Source organism: Drosophila tropicalis, unplaced genomic scaffold, assembly GCF_018151085.1.
Source record: "Drosophila tropicalis isolate 14030-0801.00 unplaced genomic scaffold, ASM1815108v1 contig_4, whole genome shotgun sequence".
Taxonomy (NCBI): domain Eukaryota; kingdom Metazoa; phylum Arthropoda; class Insecta; order Diptera; family Drosophilidae; genus Drosophila; species Drosophila tropicalis.
This window is the reverse complement of record NW_027172862.1, coordinates 756,974-780,292: the sequence shown is the minus strand read 5'-3', so window position 1 is coordinate 780,292 and position 23,319 is coordinate 756,974. Positions and strand designations below refer to the sequence as shown.

The 23,319-nt window shown below is 35.9% G+C and overlaps 1 protein-coding gene and 1 long non-coding RNA gene across 2 annotated transcripts; both read left to right on the top strand.

Annotated features, from left to right (window-relative positions):
* Nucleotides 1-1,821: 1,821 nt before the first annotated feature.
* LOC137573428 (uncharacterized) lies at nucleotides 1,822-2,855 on the top strand. Its single transcript, XR_011031871.1, has 3 exons — nucleotides 1,822-2,075; nucleotides 2,228-2,465; nucleotides 2,537-2,855. It is a non-coding gene; the product is annotated as an uncharacterized lncRNA (long non-coding RNA).
* A 17,591-nt stretch (nucleotides 2,856-20,446) lies between these two features.
* Nucleotides 20,447-22,943, top strand: PpV (Protein phosphatase V). Its single transcript, XM_068285046.1, has 3 exons — nucleotides 20,447-20,693; nucleotides 20,841-21,128; nucleotides 21,699-22,943. Exons 1-3 carry the CDS (start codon nucleotides 20,529-20,531, stop codon nucleotides 22,155-22,157), a joined length of 912 nt encoding a protein of 303 aa, XP_068141147.1. The 5' UTR covers nucleotides 20,447-20,528; the 3' UTR covers nucleotides 22,158-22,943.
* Nucleotides 22,944-23,319: the final 376 nt, after the last annotated feature.

Here is a 23,319-nt window from a genome sequence, read left to right as displayed (position 1 = left end):
TCGGCAGGAAGACAAGCAGGCAGGGAGAAAGGAGCTGAACGGCACTAACAAAAATAACAACAAGTAGAGAGCCCAGAACAGAACAGAACAGAACGGAACGGAACAGAAAGTGCGATGGCAAAACATTGTGCCGCAAAAGGCTACAAAATTCAATTTGCTATGCGCGCTTTATGACCGAATCCTGGCCTTGCCCTTACCCATGCTTAGACCCGGTAACACGCAGCAGTATCCCACGCCCCATCCCCCTCCACCAATCCGAAAAAATTTGCACACTCAGACTTTATGGCCTCACCTATATACAGACGAATATACATAGATATGTATGTACACATGCCTATATAAACCCAAGTTAAGTTTACTTTCTAATTCATAAACTGATACATATATGAAAATTGGCTAAGTTACATGTTCACAAAGTTAGGGTTATTTAAAAGTATTTGAGATCCTTTTACAAAATTTTGAAAATTTGTCAAAATTTTAGTTTTTGATGTTTTAATGCAAACTAAAAGTTTACTTTCTAATACATAAACTAGTCAGACATCAGACTAATACAAGAAGCCAAGATAGATAGCGAGAGAGAGCGGGAGGGAGAAAGGAGATGAAGACAAAGTAATTAGAAGTGCTTGCTTATTAAGTTCCATGGCTCATTAGGCGCTGTCAAAACACCAACAATAACCAAAAAAAAGTAAACGGAAGGAAGCGGATATAACTATGTACATATATATATACATAGTCCACTCACCGCGGGACATTGGCACCTAAGCCAAGAAGTGAGAAAAGAAAACAGGAAACACTGCCTCGTCTCCAGGTTACCCATTAATGATCCCCCAGGTCAACATTAACGCTAAGACAAAGTCGAAAAGGCGTATATACCCCTTCTAATCTACTACGGTCACGGGGTAAAAACGAAAAGCGTAACAGGAGAGCACACAAAAGCCAGAGACAGAACAAGGCACATGGGGACACAGGGTCGAAGGCGGCAGTAACAGCAGAGCCAAGACTAAGCCAGGCCGCATTATCTAATTGTCAGTCTTAGTCGCCAGATTATTGTACTAATTTCTCTACCATAACCTGGAGGAAGCTCCTCCCAACCAGCACAGCTTCATGTGTTTGCCTTGACGAGACACTAAGCTCGCGCTGAAACGGGAACCGGAACTCGGAGTTGACGTTACCATGATGCCCGTGCTGGTGCCCTTGCGCCCAGTGCGGAGCAAATGGGTGTGAGTGTGGGATAAATGTGTTTGGTCATTGGCAATCAGCGGAATTGTAAAACCGTAAACAACATAATGGTCCTAACTGCTGGGATAGAACGATGATAGCTGGCTTTCATTTGAGTTGGGTGCTTTTAGCATGAGATTTTGAACAATAAGCTAAAATCTTTAACAAAACCTCAATAAATCGATAGCAAACTCAAAATTATCGATTATCTTCTGAAATAAAATTCTATTAGTAACGAGAACTTTCTCTCCTTACCCCAAGAAGTTTCACTAGATTAATCGATATCGTTTCATTTATCTAATGTTTAGTTCTAGTAGAAGTTAGAACTTTTTTTCGAACACATTTATTTTTAATTATTTCGATTCTCACCACTTGAACTACAACTTTTACGTAAGTCAAATTGATTTCGTCTGCTCTGTGTGGCAAGAGGGAAGGAAAAAATTCCATTGTTCTGCAAGTCAAGTTCTGCTGTCTTTGGCCACAATTGGTCGGAACAAAGAGTAGAAAACTCATCTGTCAATTACCAATTAAACTCTGCTTAAAGCCCAATTAATCCTTCAAATTGTTAGCTGGTCTCGTACGCCCTTTCGTCCCAGTTGCCTATTCAGCATCATTATCATCATCATCGTCATCAATGCAATTATTGGGAACAAAGCTCTCGGCGCAGAGCCAAAATCCCAGCCAGAGGGCTAACCCAATTCAAATATGTGCGAAAAGGCATCGTGTCCAAACTCAGTGAGAAGAGCAAAAATCGAGAAGAGGAAGAGGAATAACTAACACACAAAAGCAACAGCTATGGAGCAATGGACTGGCAAGCGCAAGCACACACACACACAAACACACATGACCCTCATCAGGTTAGTGGTTGGAGATTGGAGACCAATTCATCTGAGCGAAAAAAATGTTCCAAGGGATGGCTACCAAAAAAAAAAAAAAAAACAGTGAAAAATTGGTCACTGATTAAATTCAACACGTTGTGGGATTAACTAACTTGTATTTTATTTTCCAGTTCAAAAACTGTGTTGTTAGCTTGGCCAGCAGACCAGCAATTACCCTCCCCCGTCTCTATGCCCAGTCCCAGGCCCACTCCCTGTCCCATTCCCAGTCCACCACCACCGACCTGACACACAACGCAGAGCCTCGACCATTTGGAAAAACCCTCGAGCATTCAGACAAAACACTCCGCGGACCCTCGACAGGCAGCGAGGCAGCGACGCCACGACGCCCCGACTCCACGGCGATGCGCGGTAGGTAGGAATGTAGTTTATTTTCTCTCTTTTATATTTTTGTTTTTGTCCTTTTTCAATTTTCCCTTCAGGGCTACAAAGTCTCCTCCTGCTCCTCATGCCACTTTTGCTACTGCTGCTGCTGCTGCTGCGTCATTAGCGACAACATAAAAATCCATCCTAGGCCGCAGCAGCAGTTGCCGCCGGCGGGAAATCACTTCTTATTTTTTTTTCTCCTCCCACCCAAGTTTTTCTCCACTCTGCCCAAACAGAAGCTGGAGCTAAAGCTGGAGCTGGAGCTGTTGCTGTTGCTGTAGCTGAAACTGAAGCTTGGTCCTGGGCCTGTTCATTGCACCGCAAAAACCGTCATAACCTAACCAAAAACTACTTGAGGCGACTTTTTGCACTCATTTCGCACGTACAAACAATGAACGAAGGCAACAACAAACAAGGACCAGAGCAAGAAAACTGGCTGACAAGTACAACTGGACGACTCAGCCCAAAGCAATTAATTAAATTTGAATCCAAACAATCAGATTATCCCAGTACATACATATGAGAATCCATTTGGGAATAGGGAAAGAGAACATCTGCTAGGATTCTCCCAAATATCTTTAAGCTGATAACTTTTCATTAAATATTTTAAATCGTTGAACTTAAGTTTCCAACTAATTTTAGTATACAATTTAACAAAGTCTGTCCATTTTTTATTGCTTTCAATTCCAAGGTGAACATTTTTTATACACAAATATCTTAAAATTTCATAAAAGATCCCTCAGATCCTACACCAAAAGTCAAAATTTCGGTTTGGTATTATTTAACATACATATTGAGAGAAAAATTTTTAGACTTTGTTGGAATTTTTATGCTAACTAAAGTGACTAAAAAATAATTTGCAAAATTTAATAAAACATTTTTAATTTCAATATTTGTATTGTCAGCAATTGAAACTCCTTATAAAGTATATATAGAATTGTAATTCCTTAAAGATTTGTTATAAAGTTTCATTAATTACAATATTTTAAACTCATAATCTGAAAATAAAAGGATTATTGTAACAGAAATCAGTCCGAACACTCGAGTCGAGCACAAGAGTCGATTGTGATAAGAAAATTAGCTCATCTAAGACTATTTTAATTAGAATGAGGATACGAAATATCTGTCTGTCACATAATCAGATGGTAATTTTTAAATATTTATGAAAATTCCTGCTATTAAACCACGAAGCAAAGTTAACAATTCAAAGTTATGAGATAAAAGGATCAAATCAAAATCTTGAGAAACTTCTCTTATTTTCAGAAAATCTAAATTGATGCAATAAAGACAGCTTTAACCTGCTCATTTGGTCTGATAATCAGAGAACAAATAGTTATACTTAATAAATAAAAAAAAAACTCGCCAAAAACGATTTAGTGTCAAAAAATTGGCATAAAAGTTTAACAAAAATTGCATCATTCCAAGTAGCTTTGGCTGTTGTTTCCTTATCCTTTGGCATCTAAATAATAGATAATGATAATGCGATAGTTTCTGATTGATTTTTCTCACTCTTCCCCTCTCTCTCTCTCTCTCTCTCCCTCTGTCTCTGTCTCTATCTCTGTCGCGGTTTCTGTTCTGTATGTCTCGTTTATTTTTAAAGCTTTCTGCTACTTATATTTTATCATTTGTCGGCTGACTAATGCGAGTAGAAGTAGACATAAAGTAGTGGGGAGATGTAGGAAGCACGTGGAAGAGGACTTTTCAGAATGGGCCCCTTACCTATTACCCATTTGCCCCTTTTTCCATGCCACCGTATAAACCAGACTCAGTGTGTAAGAGTGTAAGAGAGAGAGAGAGAGATAGAGAGGCAGTTGAGAGGCATCAAGCCGCACACGAAAATACAGTTAGCTTTAAGCATTTCCCGTATTTTACTGTCATGACAGGAAGGGCAAGAGGACGTTAGAGGTGAGGAGGGGTATGAGAAGAATAAGGACTGCTTGGTCTGGAGAAGAGGGAGGTGGGGATGGGGATGGTTAGATATAGCCAACGATGCTTTGGGGTTTTCTACTTGGTCGTTGTAAATTACTTGATTCGTTGTTGGAATTTAATTAACATTTTGCTAAGTTTTACTTTAGTCTTTTAGTAACTCTAAGTGTGTGTGTGTGTGTGTGTGTGTGTGTGTTTGTCTGTGTGAGTCCAAGATGTTTGTATGCGTTTCTTTCTATCTCTTTCTATCTTTTTAATTCTTTCGGGCTGTGTGTGTGTGTGTGACAGGCATTTAATGCGGGCCGAGCCGGGCTAGAGCCTAGGTAAGGTTATGTTTACACGTTCAGTTTATGCCTCTGTGTGTGTGTATGTGTTTACCAACTCTACACACACACACACACACACACACACACAGACACTGAAAGATAGACAGACATAACGCACGACGAACCATTGAGCAATGTACATTTTAAAGTGCAGATAATTGCGCGTGTAGACAAAATGGATTTTCAACTATTTATGTGGTTTTTCCTTTTCCATATACCACATACATACATGTACTATGTATGTATGTGTGTGTGTGTGTGTGTGTGGGGTGTCTGTGTGTGTATTTACTGCTTTGTTTGTTTAAGCTGGAGCTGTTACGTAAATTTTGATAGAAGAAAAAAAATAGCAAAAGCAAACAACTGAGGCAGGATAATACACTATAACAAAATTTCAAAAAAAAAAAAAAAAAAAATTACGGAACGCTTTATTGGCATTAAGTAAATGTTTCATATGTGGATTAAAAAGTATTTATATAATTTATAAGTGAACTGTTCTTAATATTTCACCCATCGAAATAAATAAAAATAATTAATTTTTACCATTTTTTTGTTAGGGAGCAGTTTTTTAATATATTCTCAATAAATCTCATGCTGCTTGTTTCTCGTTTAAGTGCATGGAAATACGATTTTACCTCTATTTTCTTGTACTAGTTTAATCTGAAATAGTGTTGTAAAGGGCCGAATTTGCTTTTTTATTACTAATATTTTATCCAATTATAAAATTCTCATGCAAAACAAAAAAACAATCATTTTAAGTAACGGGGAAACAAATTTACTTTGAAAATCCAATAACAAACAGTGTTGTAAAGGGGTATAAAGGGCAAAGGCAAAAACGGTGTGCATTTTTATTGATTCTTGCCATTGAAGTTAAATAATAATTAGAGATCTAATTTCGAAAACTTACATATGTGTTCAAAGGGTCCCTGGTGAAAATTCATTAAGCCGGTTCATTCGTCTTTCGTTAAGCAAAGTTCTTTTGTCCTTTTTTAATTGGTCCTTAAATTGTATCCTCTTTTTTCATGTAGTACTGTAAAATGGTAGACCTTTGTCCCCCAAAGAAAGCTTCTCTTACTCCACTACCCAACCAAATAAGACTACCTTGCGTATACGTAACTATTTGAAGCCGAGCAGAAATTTTATGGAAAAATTAAAGTGCCCAGTTGATGTTTCAGTTGAAATCTCAGCCATACTTTTGGCATTGTGAATAACTACAGTCACACCGTTTTGTCATTTTTTTTGTATTCACTCATCGAGTAGGCTTCGACTGGTTCCCTTGACTGGTATAAATAGATGTATTTTGTGGCGTTTCAATCATTCATTTGGTCGGCCCAGCAGAGCTAACACCCATTTTCCTTAGTATTAAATTATTTTCCTTATACTTTAAATGCTCAACCAACTTAAAGTTATAAAATGCCAGGGACAATTATTTGTAAAATTCATCTTGTCCAAGGCTACATTAAATTGTTGTCTATCTATAGAGGCAGCATCCAATTTCCTTAGTCTTATAATTTCTTCAAAATATAAATGTTCTAAAGTATGACTCTGCTACAGCATTCAATTGAAATATAGATTTCCGGTCTTGCACTTACCTGAGCTGCACATGATCTTTAAGTAGATACATTTGGTCACCCATTTTCCTTGGTATTTCCCATGAGTTTAAAACTTATTCTAAATTATTTTCCTTACTCTTTAAATGCTTAATTTCCACCCACTGAATGTGAAAAAATGCCAGAGACAATTATTTGTAAAATTCATCTTGTCCAAGGCTACATTAAATTGTTGTCTATTTATAGAGGCAGCATCCAATTTCCTTAGTCTTATAATTTCTTCTAATTTCAAAATATAAATGTTCTAAAGTATGACTCTGCTACAGCATTCAATTGAAATATAGATTTCCGGTCTTGCACTTACCTGAGCTGCACATGATCTTTAAGTAGATACATTTGGTCACCCATTTTCCTTGGTATTTCCCATGAGTTTAAAACTTATTCTAAATTATTTTCCTTACTCTTTAAATGCTTAATTTCCACCCACTGAATGTGAAAAAATGCCAGAGACAATTATTTGTAAAATTCATCTTGTCCAAGGCTACATTAAATTGTTGTCTATTTATAGAGGCAGCATCCAATTTTCTTAGTCATATAATTTCTTCAAAATATAAATGTTCTAAAATATGACTCTGCTACAGCATTCAATTGAAATATAGATTTCCGGTCTTGCACTTACCTGAGCTGCACATGATCTTTAAGTAGATACATTTGGTCACCCATTTTCCTTGGTATTTCCCATGAGTTTAAAACTTATTCTAAATTATTTTCCTTACTCTTTAAATGCTTAATTTCCACCCACTGAATGTGAAAAAATGCCAGAGACAATTATTTGTAAAATTCATCTTGTCCAAGGCTACATTAAATTGTTGTCTATTTATAGAGGCAGCATCCAATTTCCTTAGTCTTATAATTTCTTCTAATTTCAAAATATAAATGTTCTAAAGTATGACTCTGCTACAGCATTCAATTGAAATATAGATTTCCGGTCTTGCACTTACCTGAGCTGCACATGATCTTTAAGTAGATACATTTGGTCACCCATTTTCCTTGGTATTTCCCATGAGTTTAAAACTTATTCTAAATTATTTTCCTTCCTCTTTAAATGCTTAATTTCCACCCACTGAATGTGAAAAAATGCCAGAGACAATTATTTGTAAAATTCATCTTGTCCAAGGCTACATTAAATTGTTGTCTATTTATAGAGGCAGCATCCAATTTCCTTAGTCTTATAATTTCTTCTAATTTCAAAATATAAATGTTCTAAAGTATGACTCTGCTACAGCATTCAATTGAAATATAGATTTCCGGTCTTGCACTTACCTGAGCTGCACATGATCTTTAAGTAGATACATTTGGTCACCCATTTTCCTTGGTATTTCCCATGAGTTTAAAACTTATTCTAAATTATTTTCCTTACTCTTTAAATGCTTAATTTCCACCCACTGAATGTGATAAAATGCCAGGGACAATTATGTGTAAAATTCATCTTGTCCAAGGCTACATTAAATTGTTGTCTATTTATAGAGGCAGCATCCAATTTCCTTAGTCTTATAATTTCTTCTAATTTCAAAATATAAATGTTCTAAAGTATGACTCTGCTACAGCATTCAATTGAAATATAGATTTCCGGTCTTGCACTTACCTGAGCTGCACATGATCTTTAAGTAGATACATTTGGTCACCCATTTTCCTTGGTATTTCCCATGAGTTTAAAACTTATTCTAAATTATTTTCCTTACTCTTTAAATGCTTAATTTCCACCCACTGAATGTGATAAAATGCCAGGGACAATTATTTGTAAAATTCATCTTGTCCAAGGCTACATTAAATTGTTGTCTATCTATAGAGGCAGCATCCAATTTCCTTAGTCTTATAATTTCTTCAAAATATAAATGTTCTAAAGTATGACTCTGCTACAGCATTCAATTGAAATATAGATTTCCGGTCTTGCACTTACCTGAGCTGCACATGATCTTTAAGTAGATACATTTGGTCACCCATTTTCCTTGGTATTTCCCATGAGTTTAAAACTTATTCTAAATTATTTTCCTTACTCTTTAAATGCTTAATTTCCACCCACTGAATGTGATAAAATGCCAGGGACAATTATGTGTAAAATTCATCTTGTCCAAGGCTACATTAAATTGTTGTCTATTTATAGAGGCAGCATCCAATTTCCTTAGTCTTATAATTTCTTCTAATTTCAAAATATAAATGTTCTAAAGTATGACTCTGCTACAGCATTCAATTGAAATATAGATTTCCGGTCTTGCACTTACCTGAGCTGCACATGATCTTTAAGTAGATACATTTGGTCACCCATTTTCCTTGGTATTTCCCATGAGTTTAAAACTTATTCTAAATTATTTTCCTTACTCTTTAAATGCTTAATTTCCACCCACTGAATGTGAAAAAATGCCAGAGACAATTATTTGTAAAATTCATCTTGTCCAAGGCTACATTAAATTGTTGTCTATTTATAGAGGCAGCATCCAATTTCCTTAGTCTTATAATTTCTTCTAATTTCAAAATATAAATGTTCTAAAGTATGACTCTGCTACAGCATTCAATTGAAATATAGATTTCCGGTCTTGCACTTACCTGAGCTGCACATGATCTTTAAGTAGATACATTTGGTCACCCATTTTCCTTGGTATTTCCCATGAGTTTAAAACTTATTCTAAATTATTTTCCTTACTCTTTAAATGCTTAATTTCCACCCACTGAATGTGAAAAAATGCCAGAGACAATTATTTGTAAAATTCATCATGTCCAAGGCTACATTAAATTGTTGTCTATTTATAGAGGCAGCATCCAATTTCCTTAGTCTTATAATTTCTTCTAATTTCAAAATATAAATGTTCTAAAGTATGACTCTGCTACAGCATTCAATTGAAATATAGATTTCCGGTCTTGCACTTACCTGAGCTGCACATGATCTTTAAGTAGATACATTTGGTCACCCATTTTCCTTGGTATTTCCCATGAGTTTAAAACTTATTCTAAATTATTTTCCTTACTCTTTAAATGCTTAATTTCCACCCACTGAATGTGAAAAAATGCCAGAGACAATTATTTGTAAAATTCATCTTGTCCAAGGCTACATTAAATTGTTGTCTATTTATAGAGGCAGCATCCAATTTCCTTAGTCTTATAATTTCTTCTAATTTCAAAATATAAATGTTCTAAAGTATGACTCTGCTACAGCATTCAATTGAAATATAGATTTCCGGTCTTGCACTTACCTGAGCTGCACATGATCTTTAAGTAGATACATTTGGTCACCCATTTTCCTTGGTATTTCCCATGAGTTTAAAACTTATTCTAAATTATTTTCCTTACTCTTTAAATGCTTAATTTCCACCCACTGAATGTGATAAAATGCCAGGGACAATTATGTGTAAAATTCATCTTGTCCAAGGCTACATTAAATTGTTGTCTATTTATAGAGGCAGCATCCAATTTTCTTAGTCATATAATTTCTTCAAAATATAAATGTTCTAAAATATGACTCTGCTACAGCATTCAATTGAAATATAGATTTCCGGTCTTGCACTTACCTGAGCTGCACATGATCTTTAAGTTGATACATTTGGTCACCCATTTTCCTTAGTTGTTCCCATTACATTAGAATACATTTTCTTAAATTCAAATGTCAGAATTCCATTTTCTATCCTAAATGGACAATAAGCAAATGAATCGTGAAACGGATGTGGAATCACCAGTCCGTCTCAGGTCTAAATGGCAGGCCAGGTTAGCGATTTTCTATCTTGAAGTTGCTGATTTGTTCTAGCAGTGGGCTGTTTTTGAATAGTTTCAGTTTCTTTGTTACTGGTTCAGTTGAATACGACGTCTTATTCGATTCTTATCGCGAAATTTGAGATACAATTGATTATTGTCTACGAAAAACGAACAATTTGGTGTAGTTTTTTCCTGTTGCCATTGAAGTAAAATAATAATTAGAGATCTAATTTCGAAAACTTACATATGTGTTCAAAGGGTCCCTGGTGAAAATTCATTAAGCCGGTTCATTCGTCTTTCGTTAAGCAAAGTTCTTTTGTCCTTTTTTAATTGGTCCTTAAATTGTATCCTCTTTTTTCATGTAGTACTGTAAAATGGTAGACCTTTGTCCCCCAAAGAAAGCTTCTCTTACTCCACTACCCAACCAAATAAGACTACCTTGCGTATACGTAACTATTTGAAGCCGAGCAGAAATTTTATGGAAAAATTAAAGTGCCCAGTTGATGTTTCAGTTGAAATCTCAGCCATACTTTTGGCATTGTGAATAACTACAGTCACACCGTTTTGTCATTTTTTTTGTATTCACTCATCGAGTAGGCTTCGACTGGTTCCCTTGACTGGTATAAATAGATGTATTTTGTGGCGTTTCAATCATTCATTTGGTCGGCCCAGCAGAGCTAACACCCATTTTCCTTAGTATTAAATTATTTTCCTTATACTTTAAATGCTCAACCAACTTAAAGTGATAAAATGCCAGGGACAATTATTTGTAAAACTCATCTTGTCCAAGGCTACATTAAATTGTTGTCTATCTATAGAGGCAGCATCCAATTTCCTTAGTCTTATAATTTCTTCTAATTTCAAAATATAAATGTTCTAAAGTATGACTCTGCTACAGCATTCAATTGAAATATAGATTTCCGGTCTTGCACTTACCTGAGCTGCACATGATCTTTAAGTAGATACATTTGGTCACCCATTTTCCTTGGTATTTCCCATGAGTTTAAAACTTATTCTAAATTATTTTCCTTACTCTTTAAATGCTTAATTTCCACCCACTGAATGTGATAAAATGCCAGGGACAATTATTTGTAAAATTCATCTTGTCCAAGGCTACATTAAATTGTTGTCTATCTATAGAGGCAGCATCCAATTTCCTTAGTCTTATAATTTCTTCAAAATATAAATGTTCTAAAGTATGACTCTGCTACAGCATTCAATTGAAATATAGATTTCCGGTCTTGCACTTACCTGAGCTGCACATGATCTTTAAGTAGATACATTTGGTCACCCATTTTCCTTGGTATTTCCCATGAGTTTAAAACTTATTCTAAATTATTTTCCTTACTCTTTAAATGCTTAATTTCCACCCACTGAATGTGATAAAATGCCAGGGACAATTATTTGTAAAATTCATCTTGTCCAAGGCTACATTAAATTGTTGTCTATCTATAGAGGCAGCATCCAATTTCCTTAGTCTTATAATTTCTTCTAATTTCAAAATATAAATGTTCTAAAGTATGACTCTGCTACAGCATTCAATTGAAATATAGATTTCCGGTCTTGCACTTACCTGAGCTGCACATGATCTTTAAGTAGATACATTTGGTCACCCATTTTCCTTGGTATTTCCCATGAGTTTAAAACTTATTCTAAATTATTTTCCTTACTCTTTAAATGCTTAATTTCCACCCACTGAATGTGATAAAATGCCAGGGACAATTATTTGTAAAATTCATCTTGTCCAAGGCTACATTAAATTGTTGTCTATCTATAGAGGCAGCATCCAATTTCCTTAGTCTTATAATTTCTTCAAAATATAAATGTTCTAAAGTATGACTCTGCTACAGCATTCAATTGAAATATAGATTTCCGGTCTTGCACTTACCTGAGCTGCACATGATCTTTAAGTAGATACATTTGGTCACCCATTTTCCTTGGTATTTCCCATGAGTTTAAAACTTATTCTAAATTATTTTCCTTACTCTTTAAATGCTTAATTTCCACCCACTGAATGTGATAAAATGCCAGAGACAAATTTTTGTAAAATTCATCTCGTCCAAGGCTACATTAAATTGTTGTCTATTTATAGAGGCAGCATCCAATTTTCTTAGTCATATAATTTCTTCAAAATATAAATGTTCTAAAATATGACTGCTGCAGCATTCAATTGAAATATAGATTTCCGGTCTTGCACTTACCTGAGCTGCACATGATCTTTAAGTTGATACATTTGGTCACCCATTTTCCTTAGTTGTTCCCATTACATTAGAATACATTTTCTTAAATTCAAATGTCAGAATTCCATTTTCTATCCTAAATGGACAATAAGCAAATGAATCATGAAACGGATGTGGAATCACCAGTCCGTCACAGGTCTAAATGGCAGGCCAGGTTAGCGATTTTCTATCTTGAAGTTGCTGATTTGTTCTAGCAGTGGGCTGTTTTTGAATAGTTTCAGTTTCTTTGTTACTGGTTCAGTTGAATACGACGTCTTATTCGATTCTTATCGCGAAATTTGAGATACAATTGATTATTGTCTACGAAAAACGAACAATTTGGTGTAGTTTTTTCCTGTTTCCAATTCCATGTTTTAGAGAAGTTTCCTAATGACAAATCAAATTATTCAAATTAACAACAAAACGATCCCAATTTTAAACTATTAAAACATTCATTTAGATTAGTTTCGATACCGAAGTATTGGAAACATACATACGACCAGAAATGCTACAAAAACTAAAAAATGGGAACGTTTGAAAAATGTTAAGAAATATTTTAAAGAGAAAATGTGAATATTAACCGTTTGTTTCTTTTGATTTAACACTTAATATAAGAAGATTTGCCTATAAAAGAAAAACAATATTTTAAAAGTTATTACTACAAATCGATACTTAGCCAGATTAAGTATAAATCAAATTGTTGTTGCCTGCTGTTGGTATATATATACATATATATATATATATTTAAATGGCATCAAAAGAATATTACAAAATTACCCAGGCCCGGCTGACAAGAGCAACAATAATCATATACACAACAACAACACAAAGAAACACATTGCAAATAAAGTGAAATTAAGCAAATATAAATAAAATGTATAGTTAAAAAGCATAAACAAATGTAAAACCCATGTGTATGTGTGTGTGTGTGTGTTTGTGCTGGCTGCTTGCAAAAAATTCAGATATGCAACAAAAAACATAGATAGTAACAGAAGAGAGGAAATCAAATCAAATGCAATCCAACAGCCTTGTCCGGTTTTTGTTTCATTCTCCACACGACTGGGAAAACGCTTCAGCAAAAAACCAAAAACAAAAAAAAAAATCCCTCAGCATCTCCCCCCCGTTTTGTGCTTAATATAAAAATAAAAAATAACAAGGCAAAATGAACAAGCTGATATCGAAATTAAAATCATATAAAATTGAAATGAACGAAATTGAATTGAAAATATATATATATATATATGTATATAAGTCGAGCAAGCACATTAATATGCATGTACATATATATGTACATACATATGTATGTATGTACATATATACGGGCAGCAATCGCAATTGCCAACCAGCAAGAACAACCAGAAACTATCCATTTGCTAATAATTGATAAAAGCAACAGGGGGTTCAACTATCATGCGGAAGGGGGGAGGGAGGGAGGGAGGGGGGGGGTCTACAGAACTGCAATTGACATCTTAGGATAAACGTGTGTACAGTCACAACCAAAAATAAACCATTTCTCTGAAGATAATTTGCAAAAGCATCCGCTTCCTATTGCATGGAAATTATTTTACACCATCGGAAATAACACAAAAAATGCCAACGAAACGCAATGGGGCTCAATTTTGGATGTCATCTTTTAGTAACTACCTATTAAAAGGGTTAATATCTTTATTAGAGATTGAAATTGAGTAAATATTGATGAGAATCGCCCATCCTTAAAATTTTACTTAACTATTTTGTTTACTTCAAAAAATGCATTGGAAAAGCGTCTAGCTAACTTTTGACTTTTATTTTTGTTACTTGACACATTTTTTTGGAAATAAAAGTTAAACTTAAACTTAAACTATTCTATTTCGAGCTTTTGGTTCATTCTTTTGCAGTATTTTTACCCATTTTGAAATCGCCTTGTTATTTAAAGACAATATCCTTGTCAGTACAATGAACGTTCTTGGAATCATAAGTTCTCACTTAAAGTAACTCCAGATTTCATTTTAAGTAATTTGACAAGAACAGAAAAGCTTTTATTTTATTGGACGTGTTGATTAATCCTGACCATTAGCAGGAATCGGTACTTTAACTAAGAATTCTAGGTGCTTAAGGACTTCGATTTAGGACAACTAAGTTAGGAGAAGCCAGAGACTCCAAATACTCTTGTCGATTCCCTTAAGCAAAGTACAGGGACATTTAAAGTGGAAGCATCTGGCAACATTCAAAATAACTTCTAAATTGTGTTAACTAAACGTGCGTGGAAAAATAAAAATAAAGTTAAAAAATCGCCTGGTGACAACACTGTACATCGATAATATGCCAAATTTATATCGTCTGGTAGTGTTGGTAATGCCAGTCATCAGTCATGCCGTTCGAGCCAGTGTTGCAGAGTCTCCATCGACATCAGGTCGCCATCGCTCGTACCACTCTCCGACGCATAAATCGTGTTGATTTGAAAATGTTTCCTTATAAAATTCAAATGGCTCAACAACTTAACCCATCTAAATTACCACGACCAATTTATTGCGCGAAATGTTCCCCGGAAGATTAATATCGAAAAACTGCGATTATGACTGGCCACCGAGATCAGTTGATTTGACGCCTCCTGACTTTTTTTATGGGGATACTTAAAATCCAAGGAATACACTGGTAAGCCAAGGACCCTTGTTGCGCTGAAAGACAATATCCGACAAGAAATTGCTGCCATATCGGCCGAAACATTGGACAAAATACCGAAAAAAGGACACATTTTGCGGTCAAGGACAGAGGCGGTCATTTACGAGATATCATATTCAAAAAGTAGTTAGAACAAATCTCCTTGAACCTTAATAAATGAATTTTAAAAAGAAATTTTAAAAATTCCACTTTTTACTTTGCTGTTGCAAAAACAAATCCTTCCACTTTAAATGGCCCTGTTTAAAAGAAATGACAGACCAAAGCAATAATAAGAATCGCCAGGATTTAGATTAGACTAATTGTAAGAAAAATATCTCAAAATTTGTTGTTGGGCCTAAGTTAATCTTTTTTCGCTTCATTTAGTTGCAATTCCCAACCAGTTTTAGCATTGAAGAAGATGATATGGCTATTGCAATTCTGAAGTTCTTTAGCCAAGTCTGCTGATGATAGAACTTGGAGGTCCTTGAAATAGCTTTACAGACAACCTGCCCACCCTTCTTCTTTTGCAAGATTGACCTCAAAACGGCTTAAATGCGAGCTTTGACTTAAATTTCCAAATGGTTGTAATCAAACCTTAAATGTATTTACCTATAATTAAAATCGATATATAATTAAATACTCATAGGACCTAATTGCCATATCATATAAATGTAATTTCTGTAAATTAAACTGCATAAAGTGGGATAAAGAAAATGGAAAATGATTGAAAACATTCGTTGGGTATTAATTTCACTTTGAAATTTCAAATGTGTAGCAACTTTAAAATAAGGCAAATTGAAATGAAAAAGGGGGAAAATTACGAATTGTGGGGAATTGTTGAGGGGATCCGGAAAGTGGACATTTTGCAGTATAAATATTTGCACATTCAGCAGAAGCGCGAATAAATAAACTTCAATTTCAGCTAAAAGACATACAAAAAAGAGGTAAATGAGAGGAAAACCCCCTTTCCAGCAGCTTCATTCACTGGGTGCCCCTTAACAATGTAAGCTTATACAATTTCATTTGTAGACACACACACGCACACACACAGATAGACATATACAGACATAACGGTACATTAATTGATAATTGTTTTGTGCTCAAAAGAAATTAAACAGCAGGAGGAGTAGACAGAAGGAGAAGTAACAACAACAACATCTACTCTCATTCAAAGCCACCCGCACTCCCTAGGCAGCCATTACGCCCCATTACATGGCAGATGTACAAAGAGGATGCCATCACACACACACACACACTCTACTCTCTCTCTCTTTCTCTAGCATAGCCCTTCTGCCGCTCTGTCTCTCTTACTCAATTTGTCGCTCACACTCTTAGTCTCTCTCTCTCTCTCTCTGTCTCTCCTTTTACCATTTTCTAGTAGAACATTTTTTACTTTTATTTTGTATATTTTTTCATTAACTTTTTCTTTTGTTTTTTTTTTCTTGTTTTAGCTTTAGACATGTTCGTTTAATCCCTCGCTGCCTCGCCCCCGCACCGCCCCGCACTACAACTTCTGGACTTTTTGCCCAACTTAATTGAACGATTAGTTTTTGCCCTATGCTCATCCCCCCTAGTTCTTCGTCCATACCTTGGCTTTCACTTCCAGGTTGTTACCAATGTCCGTGGTCCTGAAATTTCAACTATACCGCCCTTTTCTCCCACACACACACACACACACACACCCCCTGCCCCATTCTATCTGTCAGAGCTTCTCCACTTTGTTTCTCAATTCTCTTCTTTTTCTATTCTCTTGCCACTATTTAATTTTATCTTGCTTTGGCTGTTATTTTCGTTACGTTTTAATCGCTGCAGCAGCAACATAAAAAAAAAAAAAATAAAACACATTCCAAAAACGGCCCGTTAAAACAAAGAAACTAACTAAATACCCTATAATCTAGTTAATTTTTTCGATTATCAAACAATTCATATTTGAAGTCGTCAATGCTCCACCTAGGTTAAGGGCAGCAACTATATGCCACGCCCATTAGCGAGTAACGAGTAAAAAATAAAGACACTAAAAAGTCAAAAAGGCCACACAAAACAACAACAACAACAATAGCAACAGCAAAAATGACAACAATAGCAAGTAATAGTAATGAAAACCCACAAAACAGTGGGCAAAAGTGCTGGGTGAACTGTGGGCGTGGCTAGGACTTTGGGGGCGGTTGACTCTGCGAAAAGTTAAAAGCGCACACAAATACACATAAATAAATAAAACAAAAGGCAACATGAACGCAAAACGCATGAAATGATACAACCGAGAAGACAACTAACCAGCTAGATGGATGGCACAAAGCAGAATGGTGAATGGTGAAAGGGAATGGCAGACGAATGGTGAGTGTTGGAGAGGTAAAGTCAGAATGACGCGACACGGAAAGGAGCGGAAATAGTGTGTGTGTGTGTGTGTCTGTGTGTGTACCACACGCCCATCAACCACGCCAGCAACAAAACGGCGAACAAACGTGGCCAAATGACATTAAAACCCGCCTAAAAATGACAGCAAACGTGGCCAAAGAAGCTGGCCGTGTGGCACAAGCGGAAGATGAAAATTGGCGGCAACTTCTCGATAGGAGAACACACACAAGCACAACACTGTGCAGCAGTATTACTGGTTCTTATTCTGTACAACAAACTGTGGCCCCAAAAAGTATGCTATAAAAATCAACACTCAGTTAAAAAAATTCATATACAAAAATTGATCGAAGAAAAAAAGTTGAAAATAGAAAACAGTGACAACGATTTTTCACTTACCTAACCCGAAATAGCTGAAAATATGTAGTTCTTTAAATGGAATCATTTCATTTGCTTGTTGCGGGTTTATGGAGCTAAATATTATTTCATATAAGAAACAGATGGGAAAAGCTTATCTAGCTGTCTATTCGATTCTAGGAGTGTCTTCTGTTGGTTTCTAGTAGCACAAAAATTTGTTGCTTAGTTTAACTTGAAGCAACATTATTTTTGTCCTGGCGACAGTTTCGGTTTCTTTACTAAACAGGAGGTCCATGGCCGCCATGGCCGACATTACGCCAAGAAGTCGACTGGCAACTGTTGATAATGATGATGAAGATTCCATCGACACGCTCTCGCCTAACAAATCCCACGCATACACAGGCGAATGTACAGTGAAACCAATTTGAAGACACAACTGATGACACACATAAGAAACATGTTCGACAACATGTCGTATGAGTAATATAATGACTAAGTAGCGTTGAAATGCGACTAACTTCAGTGGGTATATTTTGAAACTGAACTGAACTGAAAAGCAATCGAGATACGATACCATAAGCGAAACCATTTTGAAACAATTATCACATGGTTCCCCATAGAGAGTTGTCACTGTTATGAAGTGCGTTTAGTGGAGGAGGCCTTAGCTAAAGATCCTTGAGTTTACGCACACGCGCAACAAAATGCCAACCCAAACCGAAATGGCACGCGAACGAACCGCTAAGGAGGAGCAAGAAAGTAAGAGCAGATGAAGAAGGAAACTTGGGAATGTCGCGTTGTCGCTAGAGAGGAGAGAGGAGTAGATAAGGAGGGAGTAAAAAGCAAACACAAACACATGCGGTAATTAATTTTATTTAATTTTCGACAACAATAAAAGTGACTACAACAACAACAGAAGATGAAGTAGAAGACGCAGGCAGCCCAAAAAGGCAGCTGGGAACGGGTGGGAGTGGCAATGGAATGCTGGTGTCGACACAGGAAAAAACAAGTTAACCAAACGTCAACAAAAGGAAAAAACGAAAGCAAAAAAATGAACTAAAACCGGCAAAATGGCCAAACGAATTGTAGGAACCACAAAAAAAAAAACACAATTCTCATCCTTCTCGTCTTGGCCTGGTTTTCTTAGCTTGTTGTCCAAGTGATGATGGTAATGGGAATGGTGGCTAATGGTGGGTTATGGTGGGTGGCGGTGGGCACATAATTATCAACCACATCAGCCACAGACAACATGGCTTTGATAATCATCATCATCATCATCATCATCTTCAGTGGCTAACTTGGCCAAACGCACGCACACACACACAAAGTGGTGTGTTGTGCGGAGGGGAGTTAGAAGCGGACAACAGAATTGGCGAAAAGCAAAAAAAACCAAACGAAGTAGGAAAACAAGTTTAACTTAATTGTCAACATTGTGCCAAAGCAAAGAAATGAACACAATACGAAAAACAAAAAACTTCTTGCAATAAACACCGATTTTTTCATACACTTTGTCCACTGACATCCTTTATTTGTTTTGCAACACTGATTGATTTCGAAATTCACTTTGAAATTTTTTTTCTCTGTCTCGAAATTTGTAAATAGATGTTTTCTTTTTTTTTTCGTTTTTATTGCAGTGTATTACGAGAAGAAGTGAAGACGGCAAGGGACACAACAAACAAACGAACTGGCGGAAGCAAAGCGGACACTAAAAAGACGCATGAAAGTGGCAAAGCAGAGCACAGCTTGAAAAGAAGCAGCATGACTAACGGAAGAAGAAGAAATCGTAGACCAAAACGGAAGAGCATAATGTAACGGCACTAATGATGACCAACACACACACACACACACACACACACACACACAGGGGAAAGGGGAATTGCACATTCGTTTTTTCAATACGAAACACAATTGAAAATTAGACGTTGAATATTTTCGAAAACGTTGTTAATTGCTAACCCCAATGAAGTGTCTTGCATAACTCAAAATAGTTTTGCCGACAGACAAAAAAAACAAAAACAAAAACAAATTGCTGCTGCTGAATTGAACCCTTTTTTTTATAGTTTTCCCACCGCCAAGATATAAATCCAATTTCAATTTCAGGCAGTCAGCCAAAAAGCCAGCAAACCCCCACCACAAACCACACGTCCCACCCCATCCCCTTTCACGCTACTTCACATCAAATTCCAACAGCAGACAAGAGAAACGAAAAAAAAAAAAAAAAAGAAAAAGATTTCGCGTCACTAATGAGACTCTAAACAACACTCGGAAAAAAGGGTTAGGGTGTAAAAGATGATGAGAGAGGGGGCGGGGATGGTTGGGCGGATTAACTTCGAGACGCATGCCTTCATGCTCTCACAACAGCTGAAAACTCAACAAGCAGTCGCAGAATGGGGTTACGAGTCGGGAGGGGCGTGAGGCTAATTATGATTTGCTTGCGAAAACAAAAGCAAATTGCAAATAATTTCATGCGAAAGCAAACAAGCAATAAAAAGGGTGAAAGCAAACGAGGGAAAATATTTTTAAATAATATTAATTAATTTTGTTTTTTTTTTTTTTTTTTTGAGAAAAATATAAAATATTATATATATATATACTCTCAATGGTAACAAGAAATATATTTCATTCATTATGCAAGTTTATTTATCCATAACACCTTTTTTTTCTTTTTAAATGTGCCCGCCCAGGCAAGTCGATAGGCTTGCTCCGGTAACGTCAATTAACCGATAGGTTTTGCTCCGGTAACGTCAATTAACCGATAGGTTTTGCTCCGAAATGCCAACTAACCGATAGGCATCGATGCTCAATGGATGTATCGATACTATATCGATATTCCGCTCAGCCCTAAAACAACAACAACAACAAACACACAAGAAGAAGAACAACAACAGCAACAGCACAAAAAAAATAACTGAAAGAGACAACAGATTAAGATATAAGATCATGGGCGATGTGGACAAATGGATTGAAATTGTCAAGGAATGCAAATACTTGCCCGAAAATGAATTGAAGAAACTCTGTGATATGGTCTGCGACATTTTATTGGAGGAGACCAACATACAGCCAGTGAGCACGCCCGTCACCGTCTGCGGTGACATACACGGTCAGGTTAGTTAGCAGAACGAGCGTGGCTCGCATCAGAAGCACTGAGAGAGCGCAACACGGGCAACGCAACCGCCAAGGGGGCGTCACCAACGATTAATCCCTCAAATAAAATACAAAAACCCTTCTCACATATGTATCTTCATTCCCTAGTTCTATGACCTGGAGCAGCTATTTCGGACCGGTGGCCAAGTGCCCGACACGAATTACATATTCATGGGCGATTTTGTGGATCGTGGCTATTACAGTCTGGAGACATTCACACGATTGCTGACCCTAAAGGCACGCTATCCCAGTCGGATAACATTGCTGCGCGGCAACCATGAAACGCGACAGATAACCAAGGTTTATGGCTTCTTCGATGAGTGCTTTAGCAAGTATGGCAATGCCAATGGCTGGAAATATTGTTGCAAAGTTTTTGATCTGCTCACCATAGCAGCGGTAAGAATGCAATCTGTTACAAAGAATCATTGTTGAAAATGGATTTTTAGAGGGTGTAGCCGGGTTGTAAGTTCCTAATTATTGCCCTTCAGTTTTTGTTATCCTTACTATACAATTGTTGAGACAGAGTTGTTAGTTGAGATCACTTTTTTAATAACCTTTTGAATGTTTTAAAATTTGGCCAAGAAAGCTTTAAATATTCCTTCGAAGAATATCTTAAGATTGTAATTCTCACTTTAAAGCAGTTCATACTAAAGTTTAGTTTAGTCTTTAGTCGGAGATGGCTAAATGATACTCCCTTTTATTTTTAATACAAAAATCTAAAAGGAATTTTATCATTTTTATCAATATTCTCTATTGTTTCTACTATGAATACTTGAAATCTTAAAATCAGATGAGGTAGATTTTATTTAGGAAAATCGTATCGAATGAAGTAGTAACGTGGCCAAAAGCTGCTGGTCGTAGTTCTTAAAATGGCAATTTGTTATCAAATTTAAATTTTGTTAAAAAGATATACGTTGTTTATTATAACAAAAACTTGATTTGTCTTTAATGACTTGTCTTCCACAGATCATTGACGAGGAGGTGCTGTGCGTGCATGGCGGTCTGAGTCCTGAGATTATTACTTTGGATCAAATACGGACCATTGAACGAAATGGTGAGATACCGTATAAGGGTGCCTTCTGTGATTTGGTTTGGTCGGATCCCGAGGATATGGAATATTGGGGCCAAAGTCCACGTGGCGCCGGCTGGCTATTTGGTCATAATGTGACCAAAGATTTTATGAGCATTAACAATCTGGATTTAATATGTCGGGCCCATCAATTGGTCAATGAGGGCATCAAATATATGTTTGAGGGTAAATTGGTAACCGTTTGGTCGGCCCCAAATTATTGCTATCGTTGTGGCAATGTTGCGGCCATTTTAAGTTTCGATACGGCGCAACAGAGGCAGACGAAAATCTTTTTGGCCGTACCGGATTCCGAACGTGTTATACCCAAGCAGAATACAACGCCATATTTTCTGTGAATCTTCAACAAAAACATCAAAAAACAGCAATAACAACTGAAAAAAAAGAAACCATCCAAACACCACAGCCCAATTCAATCCACCACACACACCCAAACACACACACACACACACCAACAGCTGTATTTTGGCTTTAATTTTTCTCTTTCCAATTTTCCTCTTTTTATCTTTACATATACTATTTAGTATATGCAGTTTTTTTTTTCTTGTTTTTGTTTTTCTATTAGTAAGCTCAAAAGCGTTTGTTAAATTTTTGGTAATTGTGCTCGGTAGGATCTTTAAAATAGTTAACACAACACAAAAAAAAACAAAAGTAAGATATGTATAAATAACATAAAATATCTAAAATTGTTCATAAGTGAAAGATTGTATAAAAGAAAAAAACAAAAAAAAAAAAAAACCAAAAAAACTATAAACATTTACGTATTGTATTTACTAATAGTGAATTCACTATATACTTCTTCAGGCTTTTAAACTAAATTAATTATAAATTCTATCTCTCAAATTAACCAATTTTGTATTCCAAGCAACACACACACACACACAAACAAACAAATAACACACCTATTTATTTTGTAAATTTTTCGTATTTTATAAAAACCAAAAAGTGAGAAAAAAAAAACAAAAACTTAAGCAGGCATCAAATTTCAAAGTCAAATTGTGTAACAGCTGCAAAAAAAAAAAAAAAAAAAAAATAATTATATATCTACCTATATACAAGACGAAACAAAGTTTCGTTAACCGATTCAATGAAAACGATTAAATTGAGAAGACAATTTTCTAAAAGCTTTTCTGTTCATATTTCGGGTGGTACGCCAACTTAAATGGCCAAATCTCATGAAGGAAAAGCAGGTACAGTCAAAAAGTTAAAGTTTTAACACTCAAGGATTAAAGGCTTATAGCAATAGAAGAAAACTAATCCGGCAAAAGACCCAAAAGCATTGGCTTATAGGATGCAAATAGATTTGGGAAGAAACGAGAGCGCAACCGATACGTTTATATTCAAGAATTCATTTTCAAAAATCTGTTTAATATTCATTTAAAATAAACTCCTTAGGATATTTAATGGACCGTAACAAAGTTGAATCAGACTGAAATGGAGAGAAGCTTACCTTTTCTATAATTTGTCTGATTAAAACTAAGTTTTTAAGGCAGCTAGAGG

Coding starts and splice junctions, on each gene's coding strand:
- PpV (XM_068285046.1), top strand. CDS start 20,529: ATGGGCGATGTGGACAAATGGATTGAAATTGTCAAGGAATGCAAATAC. Junction 20,694..20,840: donor GCGGTGACATACACGGTCAG/GTTAGTTAGCAG, acceptor TTCATTCCCTAG/TTCTATGACCTGGAGCAGCT. Junction 21,129..21,698: donor ATCTGCTCACCATAGCAGCG/GTAAGAATGCAA, acceptor TGTCTTCCACAG/ATCATTGACGAGGAGGTGCT.